The sequence below is a fragment of the Macaca mulatta genome, chromosome 13 (genome assembly GCF_049350105.2).
Source record: "Macaca mulatta isolate MMU2019108-1 chromosome 13, T2T-MMU8v2.0, whole genome shotgun sequence".
NCBI lineage: Eukaryota > Metazoa > Chordata > Mammalia > Primates > Cercopithecidae > Macaca > Macaca mulatta.
In genome coordinates, this window is record NC_133418.1 from 123,705,801 (window position 1) to 123,719,398 (window position 13,598).

General features: G+C 47.3%; 1 protein-coding gene and 1 long non-coding RNA gene across 2 annotated transcripts in view; one reads left to right on the forward strand and one right to left on the reverse strand.

Annotated features, from left to right (window-relative positions):
• Window positions 1-13,598, reverse strand: part of SNTG2 (syntrophin gamma 2) — a 374,485-nt gene that overhangs the window by 232,927 nt on the left and 127,960 nt on the right. The window contains exons 3-4 of the mRNA XM_028832026.2: window positions 5,628-5,684; window positions 5,469-5,526 (exon numbers count right to left, since the gene is read on the reverse strand). Coding sequence (XP_028687859.2) covers window positions 5,469-5,526; window positions 5,628-5,684 — 115 coding nt within the window. The remainder of the gene's footprint in view (window positions 1-5,468; window positions 5,527-5,627; window positions 5,685-13,598) is intronic.
• Window positions 1,859-10,090, forward strand: LOC144333630 (uncharacterized). The gene is made up of 2 exons (XR_013402551.1): window positions 1,859-2,317; window positions 6,853-10,090. It is a non-coding gene; the product is annotated as an uncharacterized LOC144333630 (long non-coding RNA).

The window sequence follows — 13,598 nt, forward strand, 5'->3', positions numbered from 1 at the left end:
GTAATATTAACAAATTTCCCATTGAACACAATGAAAATAATTATATATCTCCCTGAAAATATACAATCTCACCAGGTATTCAACAATGTCTAGACATATGTGCTTAACCCTATATCTGCACTGAGGAGAGTCTCAGACCTATCTCCACCTCTCAGCCTCTCCATACCCATGACGTGGACCTGTGGATCCCAAGTCCCCTGTGATGAGTGTGAGGTCTGAAGGTCTCCACATCAGAGGGACCAGGGGGCAGGGGCTCCAGGGCGTGGAATCCTGCACGCAGGCCGCACCTCAACGGTACAATCAGAGCCTCTCTCTGTCAGGCTCTGCACAGCTGCTCAGGCAATTCAGATGCTCAAGAGTCACTTCGCGAAGAATTCAAGGCACAAGTGAACTGAGCCGGGCTGCCTGGCTCCACTCTGACATCAGGCAACCGTCCAACCTCGGGATGTCCACACTCCTAACTCAGGCCTCAGGAGCCTTCTCCACTCCACCTACAGTAAGTCTCTGGGGAACCACCTCAGTGCCATTCATTTAATTTAAATGCCTCTCTTTAAAAAGTGTCTTACCCTGATATTGTCCTCTGAGCCTCACAGGTACACTCCGCTGGCCAGCAAATCAGCCCTGAAACGCAGCACGGATCCCCAGCTGTCCACGCTCTGCTTCCGACATTCACTCAACACCCCAGGACCTGTGCGGGCCATTTCACTAAACGCACCATCGGCCCACCTGGTGCTGAGGCTAAAAGGAAACCTCAACCTGGCCTGAGTCCTCCTTGCTCTCAGACACGCAGCCCACCCTTCAGCAGCATGTGGCATGGAGCCTCCGAGGACATCCAGCTTCTGGCCACTTATCTACAGATTCACCAAAATCCCAGAAGGGCAGGGATGGCGGCCCCTCCTACACCCTGCACTGGCTCTCCACCTTCCTCCCTGCTTCCTGGAGCAGCTTCCTCACAACAGCCAGGGGGACTTTTCTTAAATGAGAGGCTACCCTAATCACTCTATTTTAAACAAACTTCAGCTGACTCTCTCTTACTCACAGGATAAAATCATTAACCACATTACAAAAAACAGCGCCCTCTACCCGTCTCCTCCGTACCACTCCACAGGAGTTTCGCTCACTCCACAGGAGCCGTCATTTCTGCAAATGTATCGCACATGTGTTCACTGCCAGCCTTCTCCAGTTGTCTACAAGCTCTGCAACGGCGAGAATTCTGCCTTGGTCTCTGCTGATGGCCCGAGAAGTGTCTTATCCATAGAAGTTGTTTATTAAATAGGATTGGATAAATTCATGGATAAACAAGCAAACTAATAATTTTATATTTTGTGCTGATCTAACATCTCACAACTGCCTCATTCTTAAAAATGAGCGAGGTGAAGCCTCGGGCTACCTGGCTGCTCTGGCGTCCCTGGAGAATGAGAGCTGGAGAGCCTTCCCACCTGTCCTGGCCTTTCATCACCTGGGGATAACTGCATACCTGCTCATCCAGAAGAGGATCTAAAACGTGGAGGAATGCAGACAGTTTCTCTTAGCATCCGTAGGGATTCCTAGTTCTAACTAATCACCCCGTGTTTGGTCTGTCTGCCTCCCGACCTATCTGGCGACTCCATGCTCTGTGGGGTAGAGGGTATGTGCTCCTGGGCTCTGCTCTGTGGGGTAGAGGGTATGCGCTCCTGGGCTCTGCTCTGTGGGGTAGAGGGTATGCGCTCCTGGGCTCTGCTCTGTGGGGTAGAGGGTATGCGCTCCTGGGCTCTGCTCTGTGGGGTAGAGGGTATGCGCTCCTGGGCTCTGCTCTGTGGGGTAGAGGGTATGCGCTCCTGGGCTCTGCTCTGTGGGGTAGAGGGTATGCGCTCCTGGGCTCTGCTCTGTGGGGTAGAGGTATGTGCTCCTGGGCTCTGCTCTGTGGGGTAGAGGTATGTGCTCCTGGGCTCTGCTCTGTGGGGTAGAGGTATGTGCTCCTGGGCTCTGCTCTGTGGGGTAGAGGGTATGCGCTCCTGGGCTCCAGCACCAAAGTCCGCAGAGCCTCCTGCACTCCCTTCATCCTGAGGCCAGACTCCTGTGTCAGTTTAATACAAGATATTCAGGACAACCCAGGGGCTCTGCTCGCCTGTAAAACACTCGTTCTGTGGTTTACACGGAAGACATAAAATAAATGAGACAAAGCCCCTGATCCCTTAAACTCACAATTCATTGCCAGGACTTTCTGTTACTGACTGCATACAATGAGGATATAAATGTGTCTCCAAAACATGAACTCTGGCACAGCGGATGAAATGGATCCTGGTGGGGAGAGGCAGGTGCAGCCTGGAGGAACCATGTAAGTTCATCTCCAAGTGCTGCTGAGGTCGCGGGCCTGGGCCTGGAGGGGTGGTGAGGATGGAGACAGGCGAGCTGGCAGGACGAGGGGGCAGCAGGGATGGGCAGGCAAGGCTCTGGGTGGGAAATCTGCAGCGGGTACGGAACGCAAGCCTGGAAGCAGGCCCGGGAGAAGCGTGGGGACCTCCCACTGGGGCTCCCCACTGGAGTTACTTGTGAAGCTTCCAATGTCAGAAGAGAAGTGCATCAGCATGGTCTGCGGACTGGTAAGACGGGAACTCCCGGGTCCCAGTTTCTCCTGACCACACCCACAAGCCTTGGTTGCTTGAGGCAGGGATGCTGGCTTGGGAGGGCACACGGGCTACAACCCCAGGGTCGCACGCACACTCTAGGGAGTGTGGCCTTCTTGACCTGTTTCTCCCCCTACAGGAAAAATAGATTTTCTTTCTGAATTAACCATAAACATCCTTTACTGAATGCTACCTGTTGACCAACCTTACAGTCTTATTCTCTTTTCTGGGATTTTCATCATATCCACCAATTAAAAAGTAAAACCCCACTAATGAAAATAACTAAAAATGTTCACAAAGATGAGAGGAACAGAGCTGCATCAGGCCATGCCTTCTTTCCACTATCCACCAGTCAGCCAGATGGCTTCAGGGGTGCAGCAGGAACCAACCACACCCGACACAGCAACGGTGGACCCACGGCTCCGTGTGGAATCACACTTCATACGCGCCAAAGCACTGAGCTCTGCAAAGCTGGTCAACACAATGATAACACTTGATGTAATACATGCAACAAAATACTACAGTTCAAATGAATCATCATGTTTCTTTTGAAATGCTCTAAAAACCTCAAAAAGAGGCCAGGTGCAGTGACTCATGCCTGTAATCCCAGCACTTTGGGAGGCCGAGGCGGGCAGATCACCTGAGGTCAGGAGTTCGAGACCAGCCTGGCCAACATGGTGAGACCCCACTTCTACTAAAAATACAAAAATTAGCCAGGCGTGGTGGCGGACACCTGTAATCCCAGCTACTCGGGAGGCTGGGGCAGGAGAATCGCTTGAACCTGGGAGGTGGAGGTTGCAGTGAGCCGAGATCACGCCATTGCATTCCAGCCTGGGCATCTCAGTGAGATGCCATCTAGGGGTGGGGAGGGTGGGGGAACAAACCAAAAAAAAAAAAAAGTCCTCAAAAAGAATTATCCTTTCATTCAGAGGTCTGCAAAGCCTTCTCACTTTTCCTGCCATCTTGGTTATAACTAACACTGTATTTTTTATAACACTGAAATTCCTAGGTTTCCTTCCGAACAGCCCCTGCTGCCTCTGAGGCCGAGGCTGCCACTGGGTTTTGGGGGTTGCTGGCCCCTAATTCCGGATTAAATGGAAAGCCATCTGCTGCGAGTTTGAAGGCAGGTTTGTAAGCTTTTGCTCCGAAGGAGAAAACTGTGCTGCTGACCTGACTCCTACATGTCCTTCTGGTGAAAAAGAATCTTTACCCGGATGCAGACTTCATGGCGAATCATTCTGTGGAAACCTCTCTTCCCTGAGAACAGGTTCAGAGCTGCCGTGGGGAATTCACATCCCACTGAGACAATCTCCGCAGCAGAACATGATCTCCTGCACCACACATCGCTGTCCTGACCATCGTGCCCTCACCACACCACCTTCAGAGGACCTGACCATCGCTGCCCTCACCGCACCCACCTTCAGAGGACCTGACCATCGTGCCCTCACCACACCACCTTCAGAGGACCTGACCATCGCTGTCCTGACCATCGTGCCCTCACCGCACCACCTTCAGAGGACCTGACCATCGCTGTCCTGACCATCGTGCCCTCACCGCGCCACCTTCAGAGGACCTGACCATCGCTGCCCTCACCGCGCCACCTTCAGAGGACCTGACCATCACTGCCACACCCACCTTCAGACGACCTGACCATCACTGCCACACCCACCTTCAGACGACCTGACTCTCGCTGCCCTCACCGCACCCACCTTCAGAGGGCTGGTGGTTAAGGCTTCCCCAGCCTGGGACCTCCATCCTCTTCAGGGCACTCTACCTGCATACTAGGCTTACGGTTTGGGTAAAATTGGATGAAATGAGTAAGAATGTTTTGAGAAAAAGTATGAGCTTATTCTGCGCTTTTCACCCAAAACCTCCACATTTCTGGTAGAGCGTGGAGAGAAGCATATCCCCTCCAGGGACATAGCCAGCGGTCCCCTGCAGTGGCTGTGCTTTCCGGTGTGAGGCACATGAGGTCATAAGGCCACCTCGCCTCACCTACTCTGTCTTACTTCCTGTTCCCCTGCAGGCCTCAAGGACTTAAGCTAATTTCCCCCCACACAGCCCATGTCCAAGTGCCCCTTGCTCTGGAGAACAGGGGAGGAGCAGCCTGAGGCTGCACACCCAGGAGCTGCTGGACCAGGTGGGAGGAGGCCAGCTGTGGGGATGCAAAATCCTCCTGACAAGGAGACAGATGCATGCAGTTTAATGCAGGGGGGTCATTATGTCCAAAATCGAATTGTATGAGAAACAATCTGCACAATAGCGGAATGTGTGGCCAGAAGTCCCACCCTCACTTTTCGATTGCATACAGGGTGATCTCTCCCTATGAATGTCAGTGATTCTTGTGATTATTCCCATAGCCAGTGCTTCATTTCATGGACTGAGGTAGCAGTCAGTGCAGTGCCGCCAGCTGCCAAGTGCAGAACGGACGGGTTTCAGCCCCATCTGGTGCGGTCAGCTAGTCCTGCAACAGGCAAGTTATGTTCTTACGCTTGGAGACTTGTGTCAGATACTTCAATGACCACCATGGACTTCTCCATCTGTATTTAATTCTCCTCAATTTTTAACATACCTTAAACTCCATGTTCAAACCCCTGCATCATCAGTATCTTTAGAGGATAACCTGATACATCAGAGAATTACTGTCTGTCTTAAGGGCCAGAGGGATCAGCAGAGGTTAAAAAGGGCAGCCTCAGATCAGGGCATAAGAAGCATCCTTTGAGAAAGACACAGCTACGAAAATAAAACGGAAGTTTAGGTAATCGAGCAAAATACACATCTGCTAATTTTTATCATTTTCAGTACTTTGTTATCTTACAAATGGCTGCGATGCATACACAGGTCATTTTTGACTGTTTTTACCTGCTTGGTCTTTGAATATTTTTGATATGACGACGGGGACGTTGTGCTCAGAACCTCCCTGAAAGACAAAGCCATCAGAAAGAAGCACAGTTATCATGATTCACACTAAAAAGTTCTTCAAAAATAAAAAGCAGGAATAAAGAAAACCATTTCCCATACCTTTATACTCAGGCCCAAGCCGCCAACTGCCTGTCTGCGAAGTGTAACAGTTCTGTGCTTTAAAAAAGTTTAGAAAACAAACCAAGTTTAGGTTAAAATGCACCATCGGAAAGTAAATTCAAAAGAAATTCTTCATTTAAACTTAAATACTTGTTAAATTACATTTCCAAAGCAACCTTGGCTAAATATGACAGTAATGACACTATTTCAAACCTTTAATGTGTGGTATTGCACATATGAAAACAAAGACGGTGATAAAGAATAGGCCCCGTGAAATGCAGGGAGAGTCTCTGCACAGCTGCCATCCCATCTGCAATCTGCTTGTGAGGAACGGAGCTCCGTGAAGAAATGAGGGGCCCACCTTCTCCAAGGTGGTGAAAGGGAAGTGGGGCAGGGCACTCAGTCCTGTTTTAAATCTGGACTCTTCCCGCCAACCCCAGGACGGGCTCCCTCTTCACTGTGCATCTCTGCTGAAGTCAGCCGTGTTTAGGACAATCTTCAACCAATATTAATTTAAGAATGATCAATTTTTTCACGTCCTCTGACCACAGGTGCCTGGGATATTTAAGGGTAGGTTGTGATAAAAAGCTAAAAGCACAATAGGCCCTTAACTGGCTAGTGAAATGGTAAAAATCTCCAAATCTCTTGCGCATTAAGCCATGCACCTGTGTTTGCTAATCTGATGAATGCGACTGTTGCCAACTTCAGGTGGACACGGGTGACTGGTGCGCTCTGAGGGGTGCACGAGGTGGCCTGGAGCAGATGGACAGTGGCCAAAGGGTGCCTTTACCTCAAAAAGACACTACAGGAAAAACAGAAGTGACAGACATTCTTTGAGTTCTAGGTGGAAACATGAGCATGTTCAGGCTGAATGGCTCTAAAAGGAATCTCTTGTGCAAAGCAAGGACGAAGAAGTAAGACGGTGGCAGAGCTCATGCCGAAGGGGGGACCTGGGAGCTCCCGCCCTGGACAGCGGTGCAGGTGCAGATGCAGGAAGGCTGCTGTGAGGACTTCCACAGCCTGAGACATCCCAGGAATGTCCTTCTTAGGGGGAATACTTTATAAACTCAAAGGAAAGAAACCACAAATTAGAGCAAATATACCTGCGTTAAAATTTTTTGTGCATATATTTTTAACTGACAAAAATAATTTTACACACAGAAAAAGAGCTATATTTCAGGGATCTTGCTACAGAGTGATCATGTTGACTTTTTCTTGGTCTTAGGCTGCGTTCCAGATGCTGTGAACAGCAAAGTCAGAGCCACCCTGGGATGTCCATACCGTGGGCTCTTATCACATCCGCATTCTCAGTATTTACCTGAAATGCCACAGATGCTTCCCAGCCACACTGCACCCATGGACAGAGTAACAGATGGGCTCTTAAATCCCATCAGAGCATTACTGACAACAGCCAAGATACGGATACAACCCAAGTGTCCACCAGCAGATGCGAGAACAAAGAAAACGCAGTGGATCCACCGAATGGAGCATCCTTCAGCCATAAAGAGGGAAGTCCTGCCATCTGGAACAACGCTGATGAGCCTGGAGGTCACTGGGCTGAGTGGAATCAGCCAGGCACAGAAAGACACATAACACACGGTCTCTCCTGCACATGGACTCTAAGAATGTTGAACGCAGAGGCAGAGAGTAGAACCGTGGTTACCAGGGGTTTCGGGGTGGGGGGCGGCGCGGAGATGCAGGCCAAAGGGTGCAACGTTTCAGCTGTAAGGTGAACGAGTTCTGCGGCTCCAATGGAAAGCATGGTGACTATGGTTAGTAATACCGTATTTCCTTGAAATCTGCTAAGAGAATAAACCTTATGTGTCCTCACCACAAAAAACAAAGGTAACCGTAAGAGGTGATATACGTGTTAATTAGCTTGCTTGTAGTGTGCATTTCATTATATGCCCATGAGAACATACCCTGCACACCTTAAGCATGTATAATTTTTATTAGTTACAGCTCAATAAAGCTGAATAAATAAATGCCATTGTGTGGACAGTGCGTTTCCAAGGGTATCCTCTACAGAGGAGGGACAGGGAGTTACTCCTGCATGTGGGAAGCACACGGTTTTCCTCTTCAACACGAGGACCGTTGACTTTGCAGGCCAGAATGCATCTCACGGTGAGTGTGAACTGCAGAACACAGCAGGGGTTCATTCCCTCCCTCAGTAGACGGTAAATTCTGCAGTGTTCATGGTCCAGTGAGGGAGTGGGGAGAAAGGCGTCCGTCCACCTACTAGCTGTTCCTCTGTGTGACACAGCAAATAGCCTCATGCTTCTAAGAACTTTTCTGTGCTACGGAAGATGAGCACATTGAATTATCTATGTCACAGTAACTGGAGGCCTCTCTGTGTGGAATTTCTGAAAATGCTCTACAACATTTTAAAATTTTAGCTGTTAATGTAAGCATTTGAAACTCATGCAAGCAAGCAAGTACAAGATGAGAGAAAACACATTTTGAGAAGAAACAAGTTAGTTTCTGCCTCGATAGACTGCCAAAGAATGACATTTTAAAGCTGTCATTTGACTCACTTATACATGTCAGGAAGATATCCTGAAATATCCTAAAATATCCTTGATATTTCAAAGGAAACATCAAGAAACTGATCACCTGTGGTAAAATCTGGACTAATAACAAGATAGGCAAGAAAAAATTACAACTTGAACAACCAACATAAACATTTGTTTACTAGAACTTGAGGAGCTTGTTCTTTATGATTTTAGCTAAGCCGAAATAATATTCATTTCATATCAGCTTTGTGCAGTCTCCTGAAATGTTCCTTTCTGTGTACGTTTGAACCAGCCATTTAGGTATTTAGGTCTCTAAATCTCTCTAAAATCAAGTTTCTGCATCTGGAAAGTGAGAGCTGTACTGTGAGCCCTAACAGGAAGTGCTGGGAATGGGACCATGTCCCCCTAAAATCCATGTTGAAGTCCTGACCCCCAGTGTGACTGCACTGGAGGTAGAGCCTGTAGGAAGTAACTAAGGTCAGATGAGGTCATTCAAGGGGGCCCTATCTGATAGGGTTGGTGTCCTTAAAGGAACAGGAAAAGACAGCAGATACAGCGCTCTCTCTTTCTTTTTCCTCTTTTTCTCTCTCTCTCTTGTTCTTTCTCTCCCCACCCCCACCTCACTGTCTCTACCACGTGAGGACACACCTATAAGGCTGCCACCTGCAAACCAGGAAGCCGGCCCTTGCCAGTAACTGTACCATGTGAGGACACACACATAAGGCCTTTGCCTGCAGTCTAGGAAGCCGGCCCTTGCCAGTAACTCTGTCATGTGAGGACACGCATATAAGGCCTTCGCCTGCGGTCCAGGAAGCCAGCCCTTGCCAGTAACCAAACCCACAGCACCTTGGTGTTGGACTTCCACCTCCCAGAACAGTGAGAAGGGAGTCCCTGCTGCCCAAGTCAGCCCACCTGTGGTTCCTTGTTACCGTGGAGTCCAAGCTGCCTCGACAGCAGTCAAGGACGATCACTGTGGAAAGCACCTTATAGACCATCAGGTTTAGCAAAACTACCAAGGTGGTTAGTTCTCTCCATGAAAAATTGTTGTTTTAAAACCACCTCATGGCCAGGCGCGGTGGCTCAAGCCTGTAATCCCAGCACTTTGGGAGGCCGAGACGGGAGGATCACGAGGTCAGGAGATCGAGACCATCCTGGCTAACACGGTGAAACCCCGTCTCTACTAAAAAATACAAAAAAACTAGCCAGGCGAGGTGGTGGGCGCCTGTAGTCCCAGCTACTCGGGAGGCTGAGGCAGGAGAATGGCGTAAACCCAGGAGGCGGAGCTTGCAGTGAGCTGAGATCTGGCCCCTGCACTCCAGCCTGGATGACAGAGCGAGACTCCATCTCAAAAAAAAACAAAACAAAACAAAACAAAAAAAAAACACCTCATTCAAACACCAAGGACTTCAGTGTGCTAAAGTTGAGAGAAAAGGCTCAGCCAATTTGTGCCTCCACACTTTTATAAATGACCATTATATAATTATGAAGCCCCTAACATCTTAACATTAGCATATATAGGAACTTTAATTTTCAAACCAAGATTTATAAAACTTACTGGATGATAAAAAGTAAATGGGAAAACTTCTGCAGCTTCTAATGGAACTTTTCACACAGCAGCCTGGCTGAACTTATTCTGCCTCCTGCGTCCTAATTATTTTATGACCCCAGAGTCAATCCAGAGCTGATCACTTTAATTTAAGGTTCTGGGTAGCATTTTCATAGTGCTCTGTTAACTGATATCTAGACAAACTAATGCCATCAAAAAGCATTTCTAATGCAACCAAAACAGTCCGCTGTTTCATTCCTCTCCTAATACATACCCCTTAAAGTCAAGGACCCACAAGCAGGTATGGATCGTAAGCTGCCCCAAGGCTCATTATAAATCTAATTTATGGCCTGACTCCCCTATTCCATGCATTCGCCCATAATCACGGCCTCCTCACTTCCCACATTCAGGGACTGCAGGGACTCACCAAAGGAACAAATTCTGAATAGAATCAAATGTATCATAAAACCTCTACAGAACTGAGGTTCAAATCTAAGGTAATTGTTCAATAAATTATTTTCCAATTCAATCCTGCTTTTCTTTTCACAAACATATCAGATAAAAGCTTTCATAAAATACTATTCTTCATTTTCTCATTTAATCTCAAACTATGTTATGACATTTAATTTATGTTCACATCTTGGTAGCAGCATCATTATATCAATAATAGGACATAGCTATCTCCACATTATCTTCTGACCACATATTTTAAGAAGGAGCAGTTTTCTATGACACAGATAACTTATCAATTATACATTTCTCATCAAAAAAATGGTTTGGGGGTATGTAAGATCAGATTTCTCATTCTGGTCTTCTAAAACATTGTTCTTCAAGTTATTACTGAATTACATGTATGAATGGGCCTCACAATTCTACTACAGATATTTAAACTGTGGACTGAACACTAAATTTAAATTTGTTATGGCTGCAAACTCATGTTCAGATGTGAATACTGCAATTTCCAGAAATATTTCAATCATTTCTACAAGTAAAACGCTGTATTGTGGTCACCAGCCAGGGTCCTACCCCCAGGTTTGTTCAGCTCAAAACCCTTTTGTGGCGAGGACAGGATGACCTGGGGCGTTAATCCCCCTGCTCTCTCCCCAGGTCCTCGTCAATCCCCTTCCCTTCCCTGGTGGTCTTACTCCTCACACAGGCCTGGCCTCACTCTTGTAAGAAGAGAATGGAGATGTGGGAAAGGCCACGGACCTAGAAAATAAGTTTTTTTTTTTTTTTCTCTATAATTGAAGGGTTTGAAAGTTAAACTTTAAAAATTAGAAATTTACAGAAAAACAATTCTGAAGTATTCTATTTCACACCCACACATGAAAGATACTTTCAAAAATACTCATAGTTTTCAGAAAACAATGTGCTAACAGACTTCACCCTGAGGCTATGTGATAGGGTGTTGAGTCAGGAGGCATTGTTTCTTCCACAGAGTTGGACATTCCCTTTGCTTTAGGAAACGCTCTGTAAGGCATCCTTCAGAATGGGGTATTGAATCTCTCTCTACTTTTTAAAAATAATTCACTCAAATAAAATTTCCTAAATAGACTGCGGGAGCCTGCATTTGCCATCTGAAGTAAGTAAATTATTTCTCAGTGTCTGGATGCAATGATTTCAAACTAAGAAGAGTTATTTGAAAACTCTTGTGCATATTTGCCTAATTTGGATGTTAAATCCTTATTAGAAGGATTTCAATATCCTGGGATTAGAGTTTTGAAAAGTGCATGATAACTCCTAAATTTTAAAAATCCAGTGATTCCATAGTAATCCACCTTCTTGAGGAGTTGGATCTGGCTTCTCACACCTAAAGCTCTGAGTATGAGCTTCATCAGGTCTGAGCACAGGCCAGGAATGACAAAGGCTGTCCTTGGCAGGCGTCATGGGGGAGCAGCCCCCCCAGCCCCGACCTGATGCCAGGACAATACACTGGGGTCTCTGGGAGCCACAGACAGGAACCAGGCTCCCGGCCACCATGACCTTATGACGTTTGCATACTGGCCTTGGAGTCTCTGGTCCATCCGGAGCCTCTGCCTCAATCCCTGACGGGGTACAGGAGGAACCTGAAGACGCTCTTCTCCTCTGAATTAGCTTCCAGGGCTTTTCCATCCTTAGCTCTCCTCCCCCAGCCCCTGTGCTGATGGGCCTGGCCCTCCAGGGGAGCTCTCCCAAGTGGTCCAGGGAACTGGGGCTGGCAGCTTTCCTGGTCAGCCTGGCCTGCACTATCAGGGCAGGTGATGAGGAGCAGGGGTGTCCGTCCATGTCAGCTGCCTCTCACCCGCCAGCTTCACACCTGGCAGCACTGCTCCTGCCAGTCAACTGGGCACCCACCACGATTAGTCATGGATGCAGATGGGCCTGTCATTGCCCTTCGACTTCGCTCTTCACAACCATAACACAGAGCAGACACGAGCAGGGCTCTTCACAACCTCACAACCGTAACACAGAGCAGACACGAGCAGGGCAGGAGACGGGCCCCAGCCCCAGGACATCAGGCGACCAGCAGGTGGTGGTCGGGTGGTTGTTATACTTTCTCTCTAAAATGATAACTGGGCACAGACAGTACCAGGAAAAGGCAGTCTCCAGGTAGATAGAAAATACCGAAAGCTGGTGATCAGCAGCTTCCCAATAAGATCTCAGGAGCTGGGCAGTGGCCTCAAGCACAAGCGCTTCAAGACAAAAGGGTGGTATTTAACTGGTCTATGACTTTCCTCTGGGTGGACTCAATTGGTGAGGGAAAAACACCTCAAGTGAACATGTGCACAGCCCCAGGAAACACACGGTGCATGCAGCCCCCTCAAATGCTGGCCGGCCCTGCACATGCAGACAGCCCACCCCCAAGGAAGAACAGGGGAAGGGGGCTGCAAACCTTGGAACCATGTCAATGGAGAAAACCCAAGTCAAGGGCTGGACGGGGCTCTTGGTCTCTCAAGTCACCCACTGGCTGTCTTACAAGTGTCCTTCACTTCCTTTCATTCCTGCTCTAAAACTTTTTAATAAACGTTCACCCCTGCTCTAAAACTGGCCTCAGTCTGCCTTAAACCTCTTTCTGCCTTAAACCTCCCTCTGCCTTAAACCTCTTTCTGCCCCTCAACCCAATTCTTTCCTCCAAGGAAGCAAGAATCGAGTTTGCTGCAGACCCTTGTGGATTCACAGCTGGTAACAAGAACTCACCACATATGAGCCCCAAATAACTTCTAGAGAATGTACACATCATTGCAAAGTTAGGCTTATTAAAATAAATATGTTGGCAATATTGAAAATCTAAATTTTTCTTGCAGGGACTTACACCCAACTAAGAATGTGCAGAAAACTTATCAATCAACTTTGGACAGTTCATGCAACAACTCACAGTCCTTAGAGGGATGGACTAAGCAGATCTACATGCAGCAGGTTTTATCTTCATGCATTGTAGATCCGTTTAAAAAGCATGTTTGCAAAATGAGCACCTAATGGCATTCCATTTATCTACAATTGAAAAACACACAAAAAATATGTTGTCTGTGGAAAAATGCGTATGAAGGAAGAATTTAAAAATGTAAATGGAACAGTCGGTAGGAGCATCAGTAGCGAAGGGCCGGTGAAGAGGCAGTCAGGCTCCAGCTGTGGAGGAGTACTTCACTCTTTAAAACATAGACAGAGCCAAAGCAATCTAGTGCTATGTCGGCATATAATAAATATTAATAATAATTGCACGGGGTTCTGTTTGCTCACTTCAAATTTTTTAGGTTTAAAAAATTATATACTTAAAAAAATGTTTGGCAGATTATACAACTGTCTTTGCTGTTAGATTTTAGTTATATTGAAAGTTCTATTTGAGTGACGCACTTCCTATTTGATTTCTTTATAAAGTGTGCTGCTGCATGCACACACCCTCATACACAAACATATGTAAACTATTTTTTTTTT